The sequence below is a fragment of the Bos grunniens genome, chromosome 22 (genome assembly GCF_055505025.1).
Source record: "Bos grunniens cultivar Pamir isolate PY7600 chromosome 22, Bosgru_T2T1.0, whole genome shotgun sequence".
Taxonomy (NCBI): Eukaryota; Metazoa; Chordata; class Mammalia; order Artiodactyla; family Bovidae; genus Bos; species Bos grunniens.
Genome location: NC_141186.1, coordinates 61,102,702 through 61,128,729, shown reverse-complemented (window position 1 = coordinate 61,128,729; position 26,028 = coordinate 61,102,702). Strand labels below are relative to the sequence as shown.

Sequence of the window (26,028 nt, the reverse complement as noted above, 5' to 3'; positions counted from 1 at the left end):
CTTTATCAGAAGAAAAATGTTAACAGGTCTCCTGGCCAGAAGATGATGTAAATCACCTAAAGCCTTTGTATACAATAAGTTTGCAGAAAGAAAGCCTGGTCTCGATAAGGGTCAAGGACTGCTGACCCTGCATGACTCTGTATCTTCCATTATCCTCTATGTACAACTGAGGGTATAAAAGCTCCTTTTAAAAATAAAGTTATGGGCCTTGCTCACCGAAGCTTGGTCTCCCCGTGTCATTCATTCTTTCTTTTTTTCTTTTTCTTTCTCTCTTTCTTCTTTTTTCAGGATGACTCCTTGGAGCACAGAGGTTCTCTGAGTTCACTTATCTGTGCGGGCTTCTAAGACTTAATCGGGAAGGTGCCTAGCATCTTCAGGGGAGGGGACACCCTGCGTCTTCACCCCACCAAGAGGGCGCCTGTGGCCTCCATGAACAAAGCAAGTCCTGTGTCACGGACTTTATTGGCTTTCTGTGTAAACCAAGGAAGATCAAGCCTCTTTTTCTCCCCTTTATACCTTTCCTCTTTCGCTGACACCATTCCTCCTGAGGGTATCCCTGGATCCTGCCGGGGCTGGTCCCCGGTAGGTTATGATGAAAGCATTCTTCCTGGTTTGTAGATGGCTGTCTTTTTGCTGTGCCCACACATCACATGGGGCAAGGGAGTGCCCTGGGCTCTTTTATGAGGGCACTAATCCAGTTCATGGCCTTCCCTAGTAGCTCAGAAAGTAAAGAATATTCCTGCAATGCAGGAGTCCTGAGTTTGATCCTTGTGTAGGGAATGTTCCCTGGGTCAGGAAATGGCAACCCACTCCAGTATTCTTGCCTGGAGAACCACATGGACAGAGGAGCCTGGTGGGTTACAGTCCATGGGGTCACAGAGTCGGACATGACTAAGCATGAGCAGGAACTAATTCAGTTCATGAGGGCAAAGCCAAGCCTTCATGACCTAATGACTTCCCTAAAGCCCCTGCATTCTAAATAGCAATGGTTCTTTTATTACTGTAAGTGTAGAGATCAAGTTGACAACATTCATTGAATCATGGAAAAAGCAAAGGTGTTCCAAAAAAACATCTGCTTCTGGATTGTACTCCAACTATACCAAAAAATCTGGAACAAACAACCTCATTTAAAATGTATAAATCTGAACACCTGGCCAAAGAAAATATACAGATAGTAAATCAGCATATCAAAAATACTCAAAATCATATATCATAAGGAAATTACAAACTAAAACAACTGTGAAGCAGCACTGCACACCTATTAGATCAGTAAACTCAAAAAAAGTGGGGCGGGGCTTCTCTGGTGGCTCAGTGGTAAAGAATCTGCCTGACAATGCAAGACACTCAAGTTCGATCCCTTACCCAGGAAGATCCCACATGCCACAGAGAAACTTAGCTGGATTTTTCCTCAGCTAAACAAGGCTCACCTGTGACCCTAACACTACATGTCTAGTACTTAGTAAAGAGCTTTGAAAAAGTGTCCAGACAAAAATTATCACACAATTATACACAGGAGCTCTACTTCTAATAGCTAAAAACTTTCAAATATCAGGATGTCTTCGGTAGATGACCGTGTAAACAAATTGGGATACATCCAAAGTGAAGGGGAGCAAATGCTACCCCAAAATATACCCCTTCAGCATGAGAATTAGTTGGAATTAATTAACTTTTTTTTTAAGAGGACACATTATCATCTCTGAAACCCAAGTTCAAGACGGCTCTTCTGAGTCACATTTACAAGAGAAATTTCATTTCAAAGGAATTCTCTGTATATATCAGATAGAAGGATAACAGTCTTGTGAAACTCTTTTTTTATCAATAGGGAAAGCTAAGATGTAAATCTGTACAACAACCATACCCTTCCTTTCCTTTGGTTTTATTTTTCAATATTTATTTGTTTTTTTTTTTTTTTTTTTTTTTGGCTGAGCCAGGTTGACCTTCATTGAGGCAAGCCAGATATTTAGCTACAGCATGCAAACTCTTAGTTGCGGCATGGGAGATCTAGCTCTCGGATCAGGGATGGAACCTGGGCCTCCTTCTTAAGGAGTGTCCAGTGTTAGCCACTGGACCACCAGGAAGCCCCTGTGTGGTTTTTAGATGAAGACGGTATCTAAGGTGATATCTTGGGCCATTTCAGTCACTGACTCAGTTTCCTGAGTTTCTCCAAAGCATGTACAAGGTGCACATTATTAAACTGGTTTGCAAAACAAGGAAAGGTAGTTCATACTACAACACTGTATGCTTACAAATATGTAAATGGTAAATGGCATGTTATTTATGTTTAATTACTACGGGGGGAAAGAATGTAGTATTGGTACATGTTACAAAATGAATAAACATTAAAAACATCTTTAGTTAAAAAATCCACATAGAAAAGGCCACCCAGATCCCATATTCACCATGTCTGCTTTACATCCACCAAGTTTGTCCAAATGTCTGAAAATCTCAGTAACAGTCTAAAAAAATATTGGATGAGGATGGGAAAAAAGGTATTTTCATACAATTGGACAATTGCTGAAAGTGGAAGTGGGGCTGTGGATTACATTATAATGTAGAAACTATATGATTTCCTGATTTTGGAGATTATATGCTGGTTCTACAGGAGAATGCGCCCATTTTGGATAAAATGCATGGAGTATTTTAGGTGATGTGGCAAATGTGAGAATTTTTTTACCATTATTAAGGGTTTCCTGCACATTTTAAGTTACTGAAAAGTAAATTATTTTTCAAAACAACCATGTCAACACCACAAAAGAAAATCAGATCAGACAGGCTTGAAACTTTTTTATAGAGGCCAAGACTTACCCAGACAAAGTTCAAGGGAAGTTGTGATGCTCATTGCCCTTGAAGGAGTCCACGTGGAATTTGCAAATAAAATTTCCCACATAACTTCACAAAAAGTTGTTAGAATACATTCAGTAAAGTTGAATAATTTGGGATCAACTTACAATCATATAAAATACTACAATTTACAATCTGAGTCAATATATGAAAATCACTTGTGTTTCTATACACTAATAACAATCAGAAACAAAAATTAAGAAAAAACTTAACCAAGGACATAAAAGACCAGTAGTTAGAAAACTAGAAAGCACTGATAAAGAAACCAAAGAAAACACAAACAGAAAAATATTCCATGCTCATGTACTGGAAAAATGAGTTATTAAAATGTCCATTCCAACCAAAGCCATCAGCAAATGCACCACACTCAAAATATAATATCCAATGGCATTTTTCATAGAAATAGAAATATTCCTAATAATATTCTGCAACAACTAAGGACCCTGAACAAAGGACTCTGAGAAAGAAGAATGAACCTGGAGGCATCTTCCTCTCTGACTTCAAACCACATCACGGAGCTGTAGTAACCACAACAGTGAGGAACTGGCACAAACACAGGCACAGGGACTTGAGGAAAGAATAGAGAGCCCAGGAATAAAGCCACATGTATGTGGACAGTTCATGAAAATCAAGCCAGGAACGTGCAAAGAGGAAAGGACAGTCCTTTCAAGAAACAGTGACAGGAAAACTGGCCACCTACACCAGAGAGCATCACTGGGCATCCTCTAGATCATCTAACAGAAATCTAACTAAACACTCGCCATTTGCACATGGAGCTCTTCCCCCCTCCAGCCCCCCGAGTTCTCTGAGATGGACCTCCGGTCAGCGCTCAGCTGGACACAGGAAACGTTTACTTCATCCTCATTTTTCCCTCTTGCAGCGCCTCCTTGCTGGTGGGCACTGAGGCAACCCCCCTCCTCTCAGCCTGGATGCAGCCCCATTATCCAGGAGCCCAAGCCCTGATGGTGCTGAGGAGACAAAGCTCCCACCAGCTGGTCACCGAGCTGAGTCTGAAGGCAAACATCCTGTCCCCACACGTCAGAGAGGGGGTTGGCGCCCCAAGCAGGCCACCAGAGAAGAGCAGGCAGCCCTGCGTTCACAGACCCCAGAGGGCTCACCGAGAACCAGCTTTGCTGTGAGCACTCAGACTGGAAACCCAAACTGAAATGGAGCCAAAAATCTCCATGACCCTGCTCAACACATGGCCAGGGAACAATTGATTAAAATTGATTAAAAACTATATGGAATGAAAGGACATAAACACAAACTTTGCAACTGACACATTTCAATTAAAAACTATAAACATTTTAGAAAACAACAAAAGATCTACATGACCTGAGTCTGGTGATGAGTTCTAAAGCACAACAAAAAAGCCAATATACAAAATGTTTTAAATAAATTAATTAAAACACTGACTTTTAAAAATGTATACATTCACTCCCTTACTCAAGAAAACCACAGGACAAAGTGTTAGGGGAACCACTAACCAAAACCACCCGCCCGTCCTTGCCGGGCACCAGAGAAACCACCTGCAGGAGTCATCTTACAACAGGAGGTCCTGGGTAAGAACAAGGAACTAAGAAGCCACCACCAACCAGAATTCAGGAAAGGTCAAAGGAGATAGGAGACTCCAATCCGCAGGTCTTACCAACCTCCCAGGATTCTCCTTGCCAGAATCCACCTTGGATGAGTGATGCATATGCCACCAGGAAGGACCCCAATTCAGAATGACTGGCCAGAGACAAACCAGAAACTAACCCAGTGCCCATAAAACCTGAGACTGTGAGCCACATGGCAGAGCAGTTCTCTCAGCTTCCCTCACCCTCCTGCCCTCCATCCCGGCAGCCCTTCCCAATAAAACCTCTAGCTTTGATAGTACACATCTCCTCAGACAATTCATTTCCAAGTGTCAGACAAGAGCCTGCTCTCAGGCCGTGGAAGGGGTCCCCCCTTCCTGCATCAAAACTATAAACCAGGAGAAAATATCTTCCAAATGTGTATCTGTGCAGAGGGAAATGGCACCCACTCCATATTCTTGTCTGGGCAATCCCATGGACAGAGGAGCCTGGCGGGCTGCAGTCCAACAGCAGGGCATTTCTGAAGAGAGGAAACAGTCCCAGGAAACTTGAGGCACTCACCAAAGGCCCCAAAGCTTTTGATGGCACAGCCAGAACTGTGGCTGAGCACCCCCAGCTCCCAGGCCTCTTGATACTGGCCTCTCTCACCAGATACAGGTGTGGCAAACTAGAATCTAAAACATGGCTGAGGGCTTCCCTGGTGGCTGAGTATTAAAGAATCTTCATGCCAATGCAGAAGACGCAGGTTGGATCCCTGTCCATGTCGTGGAGCAGCTAAGCCCACGCACCGCAACCACTGAGCCTGTGTTCTAGATCCTGAAAGCTGCAACTACTGAGCCCATGAGCCCCAGAGCCTGTGTCCCACAACAACAGGAGCCACCAGTGAGAAGCCCACACACCACTACCAGCATAGCCCCTGCTCGCCATAACTAGACAGAAGCCCACACAATGAAGACCCACCACAGCCAAATATTAATAATTAAAATTTTTTAAAAATGCATATCTGATAAAGAATTTGTACTCAAGTTATACCAAGAAATCTAGAGCAAACAAACCCATAAATAATTGGTAAAGACTGAAACAGACACCTGACCACAGAGGGTACACTGACAGTAAACAACCATAAAAAACACCCGGCCACAGAGGGTACTCTGATAGTAAACAACCATAAGAAACACCTGGACACAGAGGGTACTCTGATAGTAAACAACCATAAAAAACACCTGGCCACAGAGGGTACTCTGATAGTAAACAACCATAAAAAACACCTGGCCACAGAGGGTACTCTGATAGTAAACAACCATAAAAAACCTACTCAAGATCCTGGCGGGATGCGTGCACAGCCATCTTTGGAAGACAGTCTGACAGGTTTTTCCAAAGCTAAACAGACTCATCTTAGGATGCAACACTACACCTCTTGTATTTAGACAACAGCTTTGAAAAACTGTTCAAACAAAAACTAGCATAAAATAATGCACAGTAGCTCTATTCTGGGTTAAAAATTGGTTAACAACTGAAAGACATCAGAATGTTCCTCTGTAAATGAATTAATAAGCAAATTAGGGCACATGTACATCAAGGGGAGCAGAATATGCCACCCCAAGTTGTGTCTTTTGGACATCAGGATAATTCTGGACTGACATTTAAAAAACAGCAGATCCAGGAGAATGTTTGAAAATGCCCTTTTAGGAATTAAATTTACGTTTATTAGGGAAATCTCCACTTGTAAGGCTGTCTCCACCTGTGTACCAGAAATGGAAGGATAACTAAGTCTTGAGAGAAGGTAGTCCATGGAGATGGCCTGGATGTAAATCTGCATAATATCCAGACCCTTGTTTACTGTGTTTTGCCTCCAAACCTCCCAAATCGTTCCGTCCCCCACCCCCCACCCAATATCTTTCTTTTGTTCTTAGCTAAAGATAGCACATAAGTTACAGGCTTGGGCCATTTCAGGTTTTCCTAGGTACCTTACAAGCATATAGGGGGTATGCATGGTAATAAGCTTCTGTTTTCCTCCAGTTCATCTGCCTTTCATTGTGGGGGAAGGTCTCAATGAGGAAAAGAGAAATATAAAGGGAACATTATTTTTCCTCCAATACACATGAATAGTATTCAGAAATATAACGGAATGAACCGTCAAACCAAGCAAAAACCATGGATGAATCTTACATGTATATTGCTAAGTGGAAGAATCCAGTCTACACACTAATGACCCCATTTATATGACATTCTGAAAAAGGCAAAACAGACTTAGAAAAAGATTATGAGGTAGGAGGTTCAATATTCCATCTAATACATTACAGATAAGATGGTTGGATGGCATCACTGACTCCATGGACGTGAGTTTGAGTAAGCTCCAGGAGTTGGTGATGGACAGGGAAGCTTGGCAGGCTGCAGTCCATGGGGTCGCAGAGAGTCAGACACGACTGAGCGACTGAACTGACATTACAAATGAATATCTACCACTGTGCATTTGTGTAAACCCATAGATCTTTAGACCTCAATTGGTAAATCATAATCTATTCAAATTTAGGATATGAGAGTGTCACAGAATGGAACACAGAATGCAGCAGAGTCTAAATGACTCAGAAATGCATGGAAAAAAACTCATTCTTTGTTGGTGGTAGGGCCGGCATAGGCTGACGAAAGCTGAAGCACCAGTAGGTCCTGAGGATCTTAGCGCAAAGAAAGCCAGAACTGGGAAGATAAAGGGGTACAGCAGGGCCCCCACCCCATTCCAGTCCTCCTGCTTCCCAGCCCGCTCTCTGGGCCTGGAGGAGGGTCCTCTCCGACTGGACGGGTGTGGACACATGGGTAGCGTCACTGCATGGTGACAGCTGGGCACACAGGGCCCCTGGGCCACATGCAGCCGCCCAGGGCTTCCAGGAGCCCATGTGCAAGCGCCGGGACAGACATCTGACACACAGACTCACCACCTAAAGTGGAAACACCTGGTTCCTGGGAATCTGGAACTTGGCTTTTTAAAGGCCCTTTCCTTGGCCCTTGCCCTTCTGGGCTGCTGTGTCTCCTCCTGACTCCTCCCCCTGAGACGTGTGGCTCACAGGAGCATCCCCAGGACCTGAGCTACTCAGCAGCTCCCACTGTGGTCCAGCTGCTCCCGCCCGTTGTGAGCAGGGGAACTCGCCGTGGAAAGGCCCCCTGCGCGTCGGTCAGGAGACAGCTGCGCAGGGACGGCCAGGCCCACGCCGCCTTCTCCGCCTGCCCACGCTGCCGGGGCCGCATGGTTCATGGACTCTGTTCTCCTAGTAAGGGCCTCGGAGATCCCCTCGGTCCTTCTGAAGTGTTCTGGACCGCGAGTGCAGGAAGCTAGCACACACTTTCCGTACTCCGGTCCTGCAATGTGGCTCAAGCCTTTCCCCTTCACGACCGCACTGGCAGTGTCTGGAGTCACTTGGCTCATTTTTCCGTTTAGTTGCTCTGATTAACTCCAAGGACCACATGCCTACACGCGTCTCTAACTGGAGCATGCACAGCCCCAGTTCCAGGCACGGGGGACGCAAAACAGAGTGTCTGTGATACAGCTTCCTGGGGCATCATGTTTATTCCCGGTGCTTTACAAGGACACCCATTCTGCCTGAACTAACCCCACAATGTCCCAAAGCCGAAACACCAATGGGTCCTGAGGAGACCCATCTCTTGTTAGCCTGAAGTGAACCCCACAATTCCCAAGGCCAAAACCTGAGCAGGTCCTGAGGAGACCAGACTCCCTGTCTTCCTGAACTGAACCCCACAACGTCCCAAAGCTGAAGCCCCAATGGGTCCTGAGGAGACCAGACTCCCTTCAGCAGCCACAGGCCGCCAGGTGCTCAAGCAGAGCGGGAATTCCGCCTGGGGTGGGGTGGGTCAGGGAGGCGGGCTCCCCGCTCCCTGCCAGCCAATGGGAACTGCAGCTGAAGCCTCCCTCACTCGCGCAGGCGCAGCTAAGTGGAGACTCCACCCCTCAGGGCAGTTCTGCTAGGTCTATTAAACTATGGAAATTCAAACTGAAATATTGCCAATATCCAAAACTTCTCCAAAATAGTTAAGGAATAATGAACTTGAAACTGTATAGAATGAAATATAGTCACCAAATTCACTCAAGTTTATTAACAGACACTTAAATTTTGAAACTATCAAAATTGTGGACAAAAACATAGAAAATCTGCATGACCCTGGGTTTGGCCTGTATATCATGAGCTTTGAGTTTTAACACACGAGCTGTCAGTCCACAAAAGAAAAATATTGTGGACTTTATAGAAATAAAGATGTCTATTCTGAAAGATCTCATTCAGAAAATCAAAATACAAGCCACAAACTGGGAGAAAATATTTGCAAAATTCATATTTGATACAGGATTTGGACACAAAATAGACAAAGACCTCTTGAGCAACCCTATAAACAATAAGTAAAGATCTGAACAGACACCCAGCCAAAAAATTATACAGATAATACAAAACAGAAACAGGCTCAACATCATACGCCATTAGGGAATTACAAATTAAAGTCACAAGCTATCACACTACACATATTAGGCTGCTAAACTCTAACTATATGACAATACCAATTGCTGGAGGCTGAGGAGTAGCAGGAACGCTCCCTCACTGCTGGTGGGATGCATGCACAGCCACCTTGTAACACAGTTGGGCAGTTTTCTCTAAAGCTAAACACACCTCACCTTGGGATCCAACGATCGTACTTCCAGTATTTAGGAAACTGCTTTGAAAGATCCATGCCCAAACAAAAACAAAGATGAACTTAGGCACAGCAGCACTATCCATAATAGTTAAAAGCTTGAAGTAATCATAATATCCTTCAATAGATGAATGCATAATCAAATTGGGGTATATCCATGTCAAAGCAAGTAGAACATGCCACCCCAAAATACGCCTCTCTGCTGTGAGGATTGCTTAAGCCCACTTCCATGAAAAAAGAAAGAAAAAAAAAAAAGAGGACTCTCATAAACTAAGTAGCAATTGCCGTTTTGTGATGGACATTTACAGCAGAGAAATCTCTGCATTTAAGGGCTGTCCCTGTTTGCACCAGAAATAAAAGGACAATTAAAACTCAAATAACTTATTAATGGAGAGGTCCCGACTTAAATCTATAAACAATCATACCCTTCTTTACTGTGTTTTGTGTAATTACCTTCCATAATGGGCTTCTCCCATTCCTCAGGGTTTTGTTTTTAGCTAAAGATGGCATTTAAAGTGATGACTTTGGACATTTCAGGGAGTGACTCCTGTTTCTTTGGTAGCTCCCCTCTATACAGAAGCTATTTGTTGTTTTAGTCACTAAGTCATGTTCGCCTCTCTGCAACCCCACGGACTGTAGCCCGCCAGGCTCCTCTGTCCATGGGATTCCCCAGGCAAGAATACTGGAATGGGTTGCCATTTCCTTCTCCAGGGGATCTTCCCAACTCAGGGGTCAAACCCAAGTCTCCTGTATTACAGGCAGATTCTTTACCACAAAGCCACCAGGGAAGCACAGGGGAGGTATGCTCCTGTTTTTCCTCCTGGTGATTTGTCTCTTATTATGGAAGGGCAGAGTGAAAACTGTTTTTCCTCCCAATCACATGCAATGGAGTATTACTCATCAGTAGGAAGGAATGAACCACCAAAGCTTGAAAAGCATGGTTAACTCTCACGTGCTATCACTCAGTGAAAGAATACAGTCTGGAGTATGACCTCATTTATGACATTCTAGGAAAAGCAGAGTTACATAGATGATAAGCAGATCATCTGCTGAAGGGGGCTGAAGTATTCCCTGTGATGCTTTAGGATGGACGCCTGTCACTATGTGTTTGTCTACACTCATCGATTTGTATAGCCCAAGGGATCAAACCATCTATTCAAGTATAGTTATTCAGGGTGTAGGAGAGTCGCAGCACAGAATACACAATGCAACAAAACCTAACCACATTAGAAATGCACTGAAAAGATCTCTCACTGTAGGAGATGGGCAAAATGTGTTGACTTTGGAAATGAACAAATCGATACACAAAAGGCTAAATGGGCTGCACGTAAACACTGGGCTTCCTTTTATAGAGACCTTTCCAGGTGCTGCTGCTGCCAAGTCACTGCAGCCGCGTCCGACTCCGTGCGACCCCATGGACTGCAGCCCACCCGGCTCCGCCGTCCCTGGGACTCTCCAGGCAAGAACACTGGAGTGGGTTCCCATTTCCTTCTCCAGTGCATGAAAGCAAAAAGTGAAAGTGAAGTCGCTCAGTCGTGTCCGACTCCTAGCGACCCCATGGACTGCAGCCCACCCAGCTCCGCCGTCCCTGGGACTCTCCAGGCAAGAGTACTGGAATGGGGTGCCATTGCCTTCTCCGTTCCAGAGTGCAGTAGCTAGCAATTCTGAGACCACTGTACACATAACCTGAAGAGGAGGAAAGAGCTGACAAATGCAAATGGTGGGAGCCAGGCTCCTCGCTGCAGGAGTGGGAAGTTCCAGATAAGCAAAGAATAAGAGGACGAAGCTGAGCCCCTGACCACCACTCCTTGTGGCTCTGGGTTGTGTCCAACAGGACCACCATCACCCGCACGTAGGTGCTATAACCCACCTGCCCCCTCCTGGCCTTTCCCCTTCCTCCCTGCAGTGATTTCAGTGACATTTCCAGCCTGCACCCCTCTCCCAGGCCAGGTGCATCTGTCCATCCACGGCCTCCCCATCTCATCCTGGGGACTAACAGGCCCCTCGAGGACTGCAATCCTGCTGCTCCCCAAGCCCAGGAGGCAGCCCCAACTTCTCCAGCTGCTGAGCCCAGACACCTGGTGTAACTGAGCAGGAGCCTATGGGGCCTTCCCAGAACAGACCCCATCCCATATCCTCTGCTGCAACTCCTCTCTGAAGTATGGAGATAATAGTATCTGAGGCACACTCAGGGAGTTGTTTTACAGCTGCTAAAAGCCCCACTGAGTGGAAGAAGTTAACTACTTGATGAGCATGAACACATCACCCCCAGAGTGTCCAGTGCCTGAGGATTTGTGAGGTTAGCCGCCTGTTACCTCAGCAACCAGAGAACCGTGCACCAGTGAATCACATACTCTGTGATCCCCCATGCCCCGCCGTCACATGGCCCGTAAAACTGCTTTCCTGAAGCCCTTCAGGGATTTCAGGGTTTAGAGCACGAGTTACCTGTCTCCACGTATTGGTGCCTTTACAGTTAATGCTGCCTCTCCTTTACCGCACCTGGTATCAGGAGACTGGCTTTACTGCACTCAGGTGTGTGGACTCAAGTTTGGTTCAGAAACACGGAGGCCTCCCAGGTTCCCAGTTCCTTGTGCCCCAGGGACTGTCAGCTCCTTCTCCAGGGCATATGGCCAACCCCCACATTAATTCCCCTCTACACCCTCAGCCTTGCTGCTGCTGCTGCTCCTAAGTTGCGTCAGTCGTGTCCGACTCTGTGCGACCCCATAGACGGCAGCCCACCAGGCTCCCCCGTCCCTGGGATTCTCCAGGCAAGAACACTGGAGTGGGCTGCCATTTCCTTCTCCAATGCATGAAAGTGAAAAGTGAAAGTGAAGTCGCTCAGTCATGTCCGACTCCTAGCGACCCCATGGACTGCTGCCTTCCAGGCTCCTCCATCCATGGGATTTTCCAGGCAAGAGTACTGGAGTGGGGTGCCACTGCCTTCTCTGGCCCTCGGCCTTGGCCCAAGCCTAATCCCTCCATCAGGCCCTACAAAGCTCCCTGCCCTCACGGTGCATCTCACATCCCACCCAACATGGTCTTTTTGAAGCCTGAACAAGACCATGCCCCGCTCCTCCCTGTGATTCCCCTCACCTGAAGAAGCCAGGCCTTGATCCGTTCCAGGTGACTCCAGGATCCTCATTCTTTCCAGATCCCACCTGTGTGGCTGCTGTCTGTGCCCATCTATATGGGCCTGTGGTGATCTCCTAAAATGAGAATTATTTTATATACAGATAATGGGGTGAATGGTGGCCCCAAAAGATGGGTCCCCCCAGAACATGAGAACAGGGCCATATCTGGGAAAAGGGTCTTTGTAGATGTAGTTAAGGATCTCAAGGTAAGGTCATCTAGGGTTAGGGTGACCTTCAATCCAGCTGACAGAGTCCTTATAAGAGACGAAAGAGGACACAGATGAGAAGCCTTGTGAAGATGGAGGCAGAGATGGGAGGGAGGGGACCACAAGCCCCAGGACCCCTGGAGCCCCAAAGCTGGAGAAGGCAGGAAGGACCCTATCCTGGAGCCTCTGGAGGGACCTCAGCCCTGCACCACCTTGATCTCAGGTGTCTGGTCTCCAGGACAAGGGGAGGATGAACTCCTGTTGCTTTAAATCACCCAACATGTGGTCATCTGTTAGAGAAGCCACAGAGAACTCTCACAGGCCCTGCTCTGTAGGATCCTAGAAGTGTGGGTCTCACTAAAGGCAGATGGAGGATGGATTATAGAACCCTTAGAGTCAGCATTGGGCCCTGAGAAATGCTAAAGCAGTGGCTGGACCCCAAAATGTTGAGGGATCAAGTCTGAACCCTGTTCCTAGGGGACTGGCTGCACATGCCTTCCCAGGTTCTTACACCTGTTCACGTGGTGTAGTAAGTGTCTAGTCCTGACTGAGGACATTTAACATCACTGTTCACATTGCTCATTAAGAACCCACCAGTTACACAGGTGAAAACCCAGTTAGGATGCTTGCTACACCAATGAGCAATTCTGAAGGTGGTCGTGGGTGGGGACTTACATGCAGACAACAGCCCTTCCACTCTCCCACCCCTCCTCCACACTCCTGACCCCCCCCCCACCACTCCCACAAGGAGGCTCCTCAGCGGGAAGCTGGGGGACCACACAGAGGCATCTTGAAGTAAATGCTGCCTGATCCCTAGGCTAGCTGCTCCTGAACATTCTCCACCCATCCCCGTTAAAATACTCAAATATGTGCAAAAAATTTAGAGATGCCAAGGGAACATTTCAGGCAAAGATGGGCTCAATGAAGGACAGAAACGGTATGGACCTAACGGAAGCAGAAGATATTAAGAGGCAGCAGAATACACAGAACTATACAAAAAAGATCTTAATGACCCAGATAACCATGATGATTTGATCACTCACCTAGAGGCAGACATCCTAGAGTGTGAAGTCAACTGGGCCTTAGGAAGCATCGCTATGAACAAAGCTAGTGAAGGTGATGGAATTCCAGCTGAGCTATTTGAAATCCTGGAAGATGATGCTGTGAAAGTGCTGCACTCAATATGCCAGGTAATTTGGAAAACTCAGCAGTGGCCACAGGACTGGAAAAGGTCAGCTTTCCCGGCCTTGACCCCAGGCATGTGAACTGCGCCCGGGACGATGAGGAGCAGAACCTGGTGGCCTTGCAGTATCGTGGGCAGATCTTCTACCGAACCTGCCAGGTGGTCAGGCCGAGTTGTGAGCTGCTGGTCTGGTACGGGGCCAAGTACGGCCAGGACCTCAGCATCAAGCGGGACAGCAGCAGAAGAGCGAGCTCGAGGCCGGGAGAGGTGAGCACCACCCCTCTTCCAGAGCCCCACCCCATCCTGGGGAGCCTCGCTGGTCTGATTGCAAAGCTGAGTACAATCCAGTCCAAAGTCAGTCGAATAGCAATTAAAATGCCTCAGAATATGATTCATTTCCTATGACTATTAGGAAAGATTTTTATATTAAAAAATGCTAGTTCTAATTTTCAATATTTTATGCAAAAAAAATATGTAACATCACCTTCTGCTGAGAGGCTTAGAAGCAAAAAGCAAGTTTTCTGGCACTTACCAGCTCTCTCCCCTTACCTGTTTCTTCCTCATTTCCTCCCGTTTCTAAGCGACACATGTGCAGTGATTGCATTCAGTTACTGTTTCAGTTTGTTGTCATGTGAGTTCATGCTCTGTGCCAGACAGGGCTCCACGCACCGAAACAGACAGAACCACTGCCGCGGGGCAGCATGGGCTTCATACCAGACGGGGGCTGGTGCTGTGAGGAAAACAGTGCAGGAAAAGTGCCTCAGACCAGGGTGGGCAGAGGGTGCAGTGTGGCAGAGGATGGTGGGGCAGGGTCTCCAGAGATAACACCTGTGGGAAAGGATTCCAGGCAGGGGAGCAGCCAGTGCTGCAGTCCCAGGGCCGGGAAGAGAGGCCATGCCAGTGGTCGCAGGAGGAAGCACAGAGGGAGAGGAAGGAGGCTGGATGGGACACGGAAGCCTCAGGGCCCGTGTCCATGTGCAGGCCCCAGGGGTCTTCCTGGGTGACACAGAATAACCGTGAGGCTTTCAGCTGCAAGTGGCATGTTCTCTGTGCTAAGATGATGCTTTGGTTCATTTTTGGGAAGAGACAGCAGCAGGGAGTCCCCTCAGAGGTCAGCTCATTGCCAGACATGAGGGGAGAGTGGGCTGGCTGAAGATGCTCGGGAGTGAGGGTGTGGGGAGTCTGGCTGGAGATGTATTTTTAAACAGGGCTTCCTAGTGCATGTTAAATGGGCTAAGACTGAGTGAAATAAATGAGGTATGAATACTAGTGAGGCTTGAGAAAGGACATGCTTTTACTTTCTGATTTATGGAAAACTGAGAGAGGAGCAATTTGTGAACCAATTGGGGCAGCAGGAGCCAGAGACCTGTAGTCAGTGGGACCTAGGCCGCTCGATCTCGCCCAGTCTGAAACTCACTTCCTACAGAGATCGACACAAAGGCTGCTCTTTGAACCAGGAGCCACAAAGTCAGCTTTACTCACACCTGCTCTAACCACCCCCTGTGCTGCCTCCCACATGCAGAGAGCTCCAGGCCAGGTGCCCCTAACTTAATAGACCCTTTCCCCTCCCAGGGAGCCGCTCAGGGGGATTCCCCCTAAGTCATCAAGTCTTATCTCTCGATGTCACATGGCCACTGTGATATGACTTTCCAGATACTTACACGCAGGGAAAGGTCCCTACAGATCCACCTCTGCCTCTGATGCTGCTGGAAGGTCCCTAGTCTGGGTAATATGTTGAAAAGGCCCTTGACACAAGCTTCCTGGATTTCTGTAGATGTAGAGAATAAGAATGGATGGAGAAGTGGACTGTAAAGACACACTTGATGGGAGACAAATCGCACACCATCAACACTTAGATGATCAGTGGGGTGGCCTTACCGTGGCAAACCCGCCACCTGACCAAAAGCTTCCTCTTTCAGCAGAACCGAAGCCCAAGATCCACCCGTGCCTCCTGCTCTCTGGCCTTCTCCAGTCAGAAGTTCCTCAGCCAACACGTCCAACGTAGTCACCCCTCTCAGACCCTCCTGAGGCCATCTATAGGAGACCACCTCCAACCAGAGGACCCCTGCCCAGGCAGTCAAAATCAGCAGCAGCAGTATTCCGATCCACACAGCCCGTGACAAACCTGAGGGTCGCGAGGCCAAGGACAGGCCCCAACCTTTGCTGAAAAGCATAAGGCTGAAGAGGACTTCAAGGGCGTCCTCCTACTCACCCAGAGGACAAGTGGGGGGGTCTGGGGTGCATGAGAGAATCACAGAAGAGCCCAGCACAAGCCAGAAACTGAATCCAGAGGACACAGGCAAATTATTCATGGGGGCAGGGGTCTCAGGGATTATAAAAGTCAAGTACGGAGAGTGTGGGCAAGGATCCAAGGATAGGTCAAGTCTCATCACACACCAGAGGACACACAGAGGGGAGAAGCCCTATGTTTGCAGGGGGTGTGCGCAAAGCTTCAGTCGGAAGTCCCATCTCAACAGACACCAGAGGACACACACAGGGGAGTAGCCCTGTGTTTGCAGGGAGTGTGAGTGAGTCATGACCAACAAACCACATCTTAGCCACAGGAGAATTACTGCAGCCACCCCATGCTTCAGCTCTAAGGGGGCCTCAGAGGAGGTCTGTGACCCGTTACAGTCCCCAGGAGTATGGGGAGAGACTCCCCAGGTGGTCTAGTGGCCAAGACTCCAATGCAGAGACCCATGTTCAATGCCTGATTGGGGAACTAGCTCCCACATGCTGCAACTAAGACACATCACAGCTGGATAAATAAACACATAAATAAATATTTTAAAGACAGAGTGTGATAAGCACAGAATTAATTGATTAGACAGACCTTCCACTTTCATGACAGGAGAGGAGGTAGATAAACAGCAGAGGGTTTCTTAAGTGTTCTGGAGATATTCACGCCAACTGCCTTCATGGTTTTTTGTACTCCTAATAAATTTTGTCTCCAAACAAATCTGAAGCCCAGACTATGTACTCATTTCCCCCTTATTACTGACAGCAGTGGGGTCCAGTGGTAGCTGAAGCCCTGGGAAGGCATAATTCTGGAGCCAACTCAGTTAGGTCACTGGACAGTCAGTTCCTGGGTCCAGGGAGAGGAATCTAGGGTTTGAGACAGACTCACCAGGGAAGAGAATTCCCCAGCCTCCTGGGAAGTGTGGCCTCTCCGCCTTATAGACTTTGGCTCTCCTTTGGCCTCTCCTGGTTGCCCTCTGTCTTCCTCTGACTTCTGTAGCCTCAAAGCGAAGGCCTCATGCACGTGAGTGTGTGTGCGTGTGTGTACCTGGCTCAGCATGGGCCATCTGGTCTTTGCCGCTCCCTCAGGGTCATCACAGCATCTGGACTCCAGATTCGACCACAGGGGTCCAGTTCTCAGCCTTGCCCTCAGCAGCTGTGTGACCTGGGACAAGATGCTCAGCCTGTCTGTGTCTCTATTCTCATCTGTGATACAGAGTGGGAGCACCAGCATCTTGGTCTGATGCATAAGCACAGGTGGAATCTGGCAGAGGCTGCTGAGAATGCAAGCACCGCCTCTGCTGTTCTTTGTGTTTTTTTCTTTAATCTTATTTTTTTAATTGAAAGATAATTGCTTTACAGAATTTTGTTTTCTACATGTCCTTCAGCCCTCACACCTTCCAGGTCTTCAGAGCTAGACAAGGAAGGAGCTGTTTAGGCACTCGGCTGCCCTGATGAGGGGGTGTGAGGTCAGGGGTGCTGAGGGAGGGCGACCTCCCTTCCCACCACTGCCGTTCCTGCTGAGCTGGGCAGCCCCAGAGCCCCTCCACAGACAGGCAGGGCCGACAGTTGTCCGCCCTGCCGAGAACAGAGCCTGGAGCCGCGTGTGCAGGAAATCCCTGTCCAGCCCCCATCCCACCCCCACACAGAAGGTCCTCGAAGCCCACATGGCGGCTTCTCTATGCACGGGCCTCGTACCTGTGTCCACGTGCTCTAGTCAATGCTGTTGCGACCTTGAAGTTCTTAACTATGGAATAGTTCATCCTACACTTCCCTTTCCTGAGTGAAGTCTGGTGGACCCCAGGCTGTGCTGTGAGCAGAGAAGATGCGCACAGCACGGGCCCCGCGGTGACCAGGCTGCACGTGGGGACAGGGTGGACACAGAGTCCTCCCCGGTGAGTGACGGTGGGGCCGCACCAGGAAGCCACGCTCGCTGAGACCCAGAGCTGAGCCCCGACACGGTGGAGGCAGTGGCGTTCTTAAGAGTCGACCACACCCTCCCCTCTGTGAATGACCTCGGCCCTGTCCTGATCCTTCCAGAAGGGGTTCGGGAGGCTGAAGTCCGCCCGGTCACCAGAAGACACCAAGGGGAGAGTGGGCCAAGGGGCGGTGGGGGAGGGTGCAAGCTGCAGGGCTGGGGGCAACGGCCCTCAGTCCCCTCCCTGTGCCAGGCTTCCAAAGTGTCTCTCCGTGAACCGTGTCAGTAATAACCACCCACTGTTGTCTTCTCATTTCTTTCATGCTTTCTTAGAGGAACACGTTTGTCTGTGGCTTGGTTTCCCTACAGGAAGAGAAGCCGTATAGACTCCCCGTCTTCTGTGGCTTTAGGCAGGGGCCACGGGAGGGAGAGTTGGGGTGGTGCAGGCAGAGGGGCTTCAACTGAAAAATGGTGGGGACCCAGAAGAAACTTGCAGGGGCTTCTCACCTGCACCTCCCACCAGAGCTGGGCCTGGAATCCCCTGGAAGGCTGAGCAGGTCAAAGCTTCTCTCTCCCCTCCTCCCCTCCCTTCCCCTCAAAAAGCTGACTCCTGCGCCATTCCACAACATCCCCGATCCCCCATCACCCACAGCCCAGCACAGGCCCCCCTTGCAGAAGTGAGATGACCTGCACGGTGGCAGGGATGGTGTGTGACCCCAGAGCTTGGGGTCTCAGCTGACCTGGGGCAAGGGGGCTGGTGCTTAAAAGCCTCCCAGCCCAGGGGGGCTGCCAGCAGCCACAGCCACGATCTGAAGCAGCATTCGGGGTGGGACATGTGAGCTGTCTGAGGTTCTATTCTGTCCCCACAATGGCAGCCAGGCCTCACCTGACACCGTGACTGCCCTGCTAAGGGACATGGGACAGCAGCGGTCACTGGGACGGACAGCCAGCGGCCTGCGCCGCACACTCCACTCTGACCGCAGCGGCCCCACGGCTGTGCCAGCCCCACCTGGCTCTGCTTGGCTGCCAGGACTAAGCAGAGCTTGGTCTGGACCCTGAGTGAGTCGGTAAGGGCAGAGCTCCAGAGGCCAAGCCTGTCTTCAGCCACCAGACCCGCCCTGGTTGCCAGACTCATGAGCCCAGCCAGTATCTGAAGCCTTTGGGAGAATGACACCACAGACACTGACCTCAGAGCTCAGACTCCTGAAAACCTACTAAACAGGTTATTTTTAGTCTTTTTTTAAAGTAGGAGGCTGGCAGGAAGCAGGAAAGGGAATGACTTCCTTGGTGGTGCAGTGGTTAAGAATCCGCCTGCCAATGCAGGAGACACATGTTCAATCCCTGATCTAGGAATATCCCACATGCCGTGGAGCAACTAAGCCTGTGCACAACTACTGCAGCCATGAAATTAGAAGGCACTTGCTCCTTGGAAGGAAAGTTATGATCAACCTAGACAGCATATTCAAAAGCAGAGACGTTACTTTGCCAACAAAGGTCCATCTAGTCAAGGATATGGTTTTTCCAGTAATCATGTATGGATGTGAGAGTTGGACTATAAAGAAAGCTGAGTGCCATGAAATTGATGCTTTTGAACTGTGGTGTTGGAGAAGACTCTTAAGGCTCCCTTGATCTTCAAGGAGATCAAACCAGTCCATCCTAAAGGAAATCAGTCCTGAATATTAATTGGAAGGATTGATGTTGAGGCTGAAACTCCAATCCTTTGGCCACGTTATGCAAACAGCTGACTCATTTGAAAAGACCCTGATGTTCGGAAAGATTGAGGGCAGGAGGAGAAGGGGATGACAGAGGATGAGATGGTTGGATGGCATCACTGACTCAATGGACATGAGTTTGGGTAAACTCCAGGAGTTGGTGATGGACAGGGAGGCCTGGTGTGCTGCAGTCCATGGGGTCACAAAGAGTCAGACACGACTGAGAGACTGAACTGAACTGATTCTTAAAGATCTTATTCAGAAAATCAAAAGACAAGCCACAATCTGGGAGAGAAATACTCATATCTGATAAAGGATTTGGACTCAAAATAGACAAAGACCTCTTGAACAATCCCATAAAAAATGAGTAAAGATCTGAACAGACACTCAGCCAAAAAAAGATATACAGATAGTCAAAAACAAAAACATACTCAACATCATACACCATTAGGGAATTACAAATTAAAATCATGAGATATCACATCACACATATTATTAGGACTGCTGAACTCTAAATATATGACAATACCAATTACTGGAGGCTGAGGAACAGCAGGAACGCTCCCTCACTGCTGGTGGACACATGCACAGCCACTTTATAACACAGTTGGGCAGTTTTCTCTGAAGCTAAACAAACCTCACCTTGGGATCTGACAATCATCATTTCCAGTATTTAAGAAAATGCTTTGAAAAATCCATGCCCAAATGCAAACAAAGATGGACTTATGCACAGCAGCACTATCCATAATAGTTAAAAACTTGAAGGCAAGTAGAGTAGGCCACTCCAAAATATGCCTCTCTGGTGTGAGGATTATTTAAGTTAGCGGTGGGGGGGGGGGGGGGGGCGGGGGGGGGGGGCGGGGAAAGAGGACTCTCAGTAAACAAAGTAGCAGTTGCCTTTTGTGAAGGACATTTACAACAGAGAAATCTCTGCATTTAAGGGTTGCCTCTGTTTGCACCAGAAATAGAAGGATAATCAACTCAGGTAACTTGTCAGTGGAGAGGTCCTGTCTTAAATCTACCAACAATTGTACCCTTCTTTACTGTGTCTTGCATGATAACCTTCCGTAACTGGCTTCTCCCATTCCCCAGGGTCTTACTTCTGTCTTCAGCTGAAGATGGTATTTAAGGTGGTGGCTTAGGATATTTCAGGGAGTGACTCTGTTTCTGTGGTAGCTCCCCTGTATACCGTAGGCATTTGTTGTTTTAGTCACTAAGTCATGTTCAACTCTGGGATCCCATGGACTGTAGCCCCTCAGGCTCCTCTGTCTATGGGATTCCCCAGGAAAGAATACTGGAGTGGGTTGCCAACTCCTTTTCCAGGGGATCTTCACAACCCAGGGGTCAAACCCATCTCTCCTGTTTTGCAGGCAGATTCTTTACCACTAAGCCACCAGGGAAGCATAGAGGAGGTATGTTTCTGTTTTTTCTCCTGGTGATTTGTCTTTTAATATGGAAGGGTAGAGTGAAAATTGTTTTTCCTCCCATACATATGTAATGGAGTATTACTCAGCAGCACAAAGGAATGGACTACCAACCCTCAAAAGGCATGGTTAAATCTCACATGTATATTACTCAGTGAAAACGCAGTCTGAAGAGACAGCGTGCAGTATGACCTCATTTATGAGGGGTGGGCTCAGTCTGTGGGTCCTCCTGTTTCCTGGATCTCAGAGGGAGCAGGCTCCAGGGGGCCGTGGAGCAGATATGTGGAGTTCTGCTGCAGATAAGAAATTCAAACTGAAATAGAGACAAATATCTTATGATTTCTCCAAAACAGTTACAGAGCAATCAACTGGAAACCATATGAAATGAAATGATTGCAAACACAAACTGTAAAACTCACACCAAATTCACTCAGATTGATTAACATACATTTAACATGCAAAACAATCAAAATTATATGTATATATAAGAAAATATACATGGCCTTGGCTTTGGTCTGAAGACATGAGCTTTGAGTTTTAACACAGATATAGCCAATATACAAAAGAAAAAATATTTTGGACTTTATAAAATTAAAGATTTCTCCCCTGAAAGACCTTATTCAGAAAGTCTAAAGACAAGCCACAAACTGGGAGAAAAATATTTGCAAACACATATCTAATAAAGGATTTGGACCTAAAATAGACAAAGACCTCTAAAACAGCCCCAGTTTAAAAAAATATAAATAAATTGGTAAGGAGCTAAACAGAAACACCTGGCCAAAGGAGATATGCAGATGCTAAATATCATACAAAAAGTATACAAAAGTATCATACTACTAGGGAATAACAATTAAAATCATGAGATAGCACACTGCACCTATTAGCACTGCTGTGCTCCAAATATATGACAGTAGCGACTGCTGGAGGGTGAGGAACAACAGAAACCAGACACTCTCCTTCATTGCTGGTAGTTGCAGGAAGGGGGACCCCTTCCAGGGCCCGAAACTGAGCTCTCGTCTAACACTCAGAAATGAATTGTCCGAGGAGACACATGTGCTGACAAAGAAAGAGATTTTATTGGGAAAGGGCACCCGGGCAGAGAGCAGTAGGGGAAGGGAATCCAGAACAGCTCTGTCACATGGCTCGCAGTCTCGGGTTTTATGGTGATAGGGTTAGTTTCCGGGTTGTCTTTAGCCAATCATTCTGACTCAGAGCCCTTCCTGGTGATGCTGAAGGAGGAAAGTAGGCTGAACGGGTTCCATCTTGAAAATCAGTCTCCATCTTGAAACCACCGTGAACTTTGGACCATATGCCTGGATGCCCACCCGATGGACACTAAATTATGTGCTCAGTATCCATGGAGATGACATACCCATCAGAAAACCGACCCCCAGATAAAAGACCTCCAGGACTCGTGCGCAGACATCCCGTCACCAAGGGAGTGTACTAATTTACCCCAAAGCAACACAAATTAACGGTACAATGCCTATTGATATACGTTACCCTGTTTATCCAACTAAGACTTACTGCATATAAACCATAGCTAGCCTTGACTGTATCTCTCTGTGGGCTTGGGCACGTGCACTTACGGTATATAAGGTTGTCACAAAGGCTGGTCGGGGTCTTTGGCTAAGAGGAGACTCTGCCTTGGGCCAGCCGATGTAATACATTGCACTCCACTATTTGCGTGGTCCTTCTGAGTGAGTTTGCTTCCTGGAGAGTGTGGCTACAGCAGTGCACACCCTGTTCAGCCAAGATGGATGCCAGCGAGGGTCCTGGGAGGTGGTCGGACATGTGGTGTCTCCTTTTGACCTTTCCTGAACTCTTCCGGTTGGCAGTGGCTTATGAGTTCTGTGTTCCTTACCAGGAATTTCTGTCACAAAACAACTCATGCAAATGGTTACCATGGTGCCTGGCCAGGGTGGGTGGTTTGAGTCAGTGTGCTTCCCTAGCAGTGGGAGGCTTGTACAGCCACTTGGTAAGATAGCTGGGCAGTTTTCTCCAAAGCTAAACAAGTCTCACGTTGGGATGCTCAGTATTAGTCAACTGCTTTGAAAATCTATCTCCAAATTCAAACAAGGATGAAATTATGCACAGCAGCACTATCATAATAGGTAAAAACGAACAAATCAGGATATCCCTCAATAGATGAACACACAAGCAAAGTGGGATACATCCATGTCAGGGCAAAGAGAATATACCACCCCAAAATATGCCTTTCTGGCATAAGGAATATTTCAGTCTCATTTAAAAAAAAAAAAAAAACAGGAATCTCAGAAAACTCTATGGAGATTCCTCAGTTGTGAAGGACATTTACAACAGAGAAATCTCCGTATTTAAGGGCTGCCCCTCTTTGCACCAGAAATAGGATGATTAAACCTCAAGTAGGTCTTTTCAATGGAGGCTGCTGCTGCTGCTGCTGCTAAGTTGCTTCAGTTGTGTCTGACTCTGTGTGACCCCAGAGATGGCAGCCCACCAGGCTCCCCTGTCCCTGGGATTCTCCAGGCAAGAACACTGGAGTGGGGAGCCCTGACTTAAATCTGCAAACAATCATACCCTTCTTTACTGTGTTTTGCGTGATAACCTGCCAAAACTGGCTTCCCTCCTCCAAGGACTTTCTCCTATTGTTTTTATCTGAAGATAGTATTTTAAATTATGGCCTTGAACGTTAAAGGGAGTACCTCACTTTCTCTGGGTAGCTCTTGTATATACAGGAGGCATGTGCTTAGTCGCTTAGTCATGTCCGACTCTTCGCGACCCACGGACTGTACCCTGCCAGGCTCCTCTGTCCATGGGATTCTCCAGGCAAGAATACTGGAGTACGTTGCCATTCCCTCCTCCAGAGGATCTTCCCAACCCGGGGATCAAACCCAGGCCTCCCGCACTGCAGGTGCATTCTTTACCATCAGAGCCACCAGGAACACACATACGGGAGGTATACAGGTTATTAAACTTCTGTTTTTCTCCTGGTAATCTGTTTTTTTCTTTCTTACAGGGGAAGTCTCTACCAAGAATCTGGAAGGGTAGAAGGAAAATTGTTTTTCTTTACAAGCATATACAATGGAACACTGCTCAGCAATAGAAAGGAATGAACCATCAGCCCATATATTGTTAAGTGAAAGAATCCAGCCTAAAGAGGCTGCACATGCTATTGATCTCAAAGAGGGGGCATTTATAACCAGGAAGGGTTAATCTTTAATTTACACTGGATCTGCTTCTGTGACTTCAACCCTTTTTTGTTATTATAAATATACATAATGGCCTGCTTCTGGGAGACAACCTGAGCCTCCTGCCTGTGAAGGACGAACTGTAAGGAAGTGAGGCTAACACATCCCCCTGCCTGAGGCTTGCCATTCTAGGAGACATCTGCAAGGATTGAAAAGTCTTTTTGCTTTGTTTTCTCACCTGCTCCCATTTCTGATCCATAAGAGCCTGGCCACCAGGCCCTGACAAAATGGATGTTTTGAGGTACGAGCCTGCATCTTCTCAGTCAGCTGGCTCCTGAGTTAAGTCTCTTCCTTGCCTCAACACCTCGTCTCTCGGATTCATTGGCCTGTTGTGAGACGAGTGAGCTTGGACTCAGTAACAGAGTAAGCAGGGGCATGAAGTGGGATCTTAATTCCCTGCCCAAGAACTGAACCTGGCCAGCCTGGATGAAAACCAGGAATCCTAGACACCAGAGCAGCAAGGGCTAGGAGCTAGAAGATATTTTCCCTTGACTCTTTGTCCTAGGGAAAAATGCATTTATCACAGAGGCAGAAACTGTAAACGCAAGTATAAAATTCATTATTATAGAAATAGCGTAACAACAGGTGGGAGAGCACATAGAGAAACAATTTGTTTCGTTGAGACAGAAGCAAGGGAGAGAAAGTGTGTAGGCAGCCCCCTGGTGAGGAGGAGCACAGTAAAGAGGTGGTTAAGTCATTCATACAGGCCAGTTCTTCCGGGTCTCTGTCTTCCTTCAGCCAGTTATCTGGTTTCTTTTTCAACCTGATCTACACTGGGACCCTCCCGTTGGAGTGCACACACCCCTCAGCCAAGATGGATCTCAAAGTGAAGGTTTCTGGGAGGAGCAACTCATTATGGCCTGGCATTGTCCCCAGACCTTTAACCCACCAAAAGCCTTCCTGTGCACGTGTAGTGTCTCCTTGTCCCAAAAGAGGGGGAGCAGCCATCCCTGAAGCCTTTTCTCACGTAGGGCTTTGCCCCTTTGTCCTTGCCTTGACTACTACCTTGACTATTGCCATGACTGTTACTCTAAGATGTTTACAAGAGACAAACCCTGGCTATTTGCCCTGTTTCTGTTGTCATTTCCATTTCAGAGGGCAAAAAGGAGGCTGATTGCAAATGCCTTAACCGGAGTCCAGCTATCTCTTGTCTCAGGAAATGCTAAGAGTTGTGAGTATCCAGCTGAAGCCCACTTCTTCATGCCCCTTGAAATGCAAACAGGAGGCCAGTTGCTAGTGTCTAACCTGGAGCCCAGCTATCTCCTACATCATGATGGCCCCATTTATGACATCCTGGATGAGGCAAAGCTGCACAGATAATAAGCAGATCATGGGGTGGGGGTTAAAGGAGTCCATGTGATCCTTTGGAATGGATACCTGTCACTATGCATCTGTCTAAGCCCACAGATCTGTATAGCCCAAGGGTCGATTATAATCTACTGGATTTTAGTTGTTTTGGGTGTAGGAGGGGACACACAATGTGACATCGCATCTAACTGTAACAAATACATAGAAAAACCTCACTGTACCGGACGAGGCAACAGGTGCTGACAACTTGGAAATGAGCAGAATCTGTACACTAAAGGCAAAATGGAGCTTTCATAGACAGTGGGCTCTATTTTACAGAGGTCTTTCCAGGGTGTGGTAGCTAAGAACACTCAAACCTCTGAACACGTCACCTGGAAAGGAGCAACATGGAGAGAAACGGCAGATAATGGGCACCGAGCTCCTCACTGTGGGACTGAGAATTACAGATAAACGGAGGGAGAGCCTCTGCCCTGGTGACCCTGGATCTGGACTTCCTGGGAGGATGACGTGGGGAGCTGACTGGCTGGGGGAAACTCACAGACCTCTGCAGTGGGGTCTGAACTGTGGTCTT

At 47.6% G+C, this 26,028-nt stretch overlaps 1 protein-coding gene and 1 pseudogene across 5 annotated transcripts in view; one reads left to right on the top strand and one right to left on the bottom strand.

Moving 5' to 3' along the window:
- Positions 1–26,028, bottom strand: part of CFAP100 (cilia and flagella associated protein 100) — a 79,339-nt gene that overhangs the window by 5,683 nt on the left and 47,628 nt on the right. For 3 of the 5 annotated variants that reach the window (XR_015151987.1, XR_015151990.1, XR_015151978.1), the window contains exons 18-20: positions 24,328–24,475; positions 22,512–23,937; positions 21,977–22,151 (exon numbers count right to left, since the gene is read on the bottom strand). Coding sequence is in view for 1 of the 5 variants with exons in the window: in XM_086369020.1 (XP_086225146.1) it covers positions 14,268–14,360 (93 nt within the window). In the remaining 4 variants the exon portion in view is untranslated. Of the gene's footprint in view, positions 1–12,203; positions 12,317–14,147; positions 14,361–21,976; positions 22,152–22,511; positions 23,938–24,327; positions 24,476–26,028 lie in introns of those variants that run through there. The other 2 variants (XR_015151976.1, XM_086369020.1) reach the window with 2 other exon arrangements.
- On the top strand, positions 15,420–16,297 carry LOC147348800 (histone-lysine N-methyltransferase PRDM9 pseudogene; annotated as a pseudogene).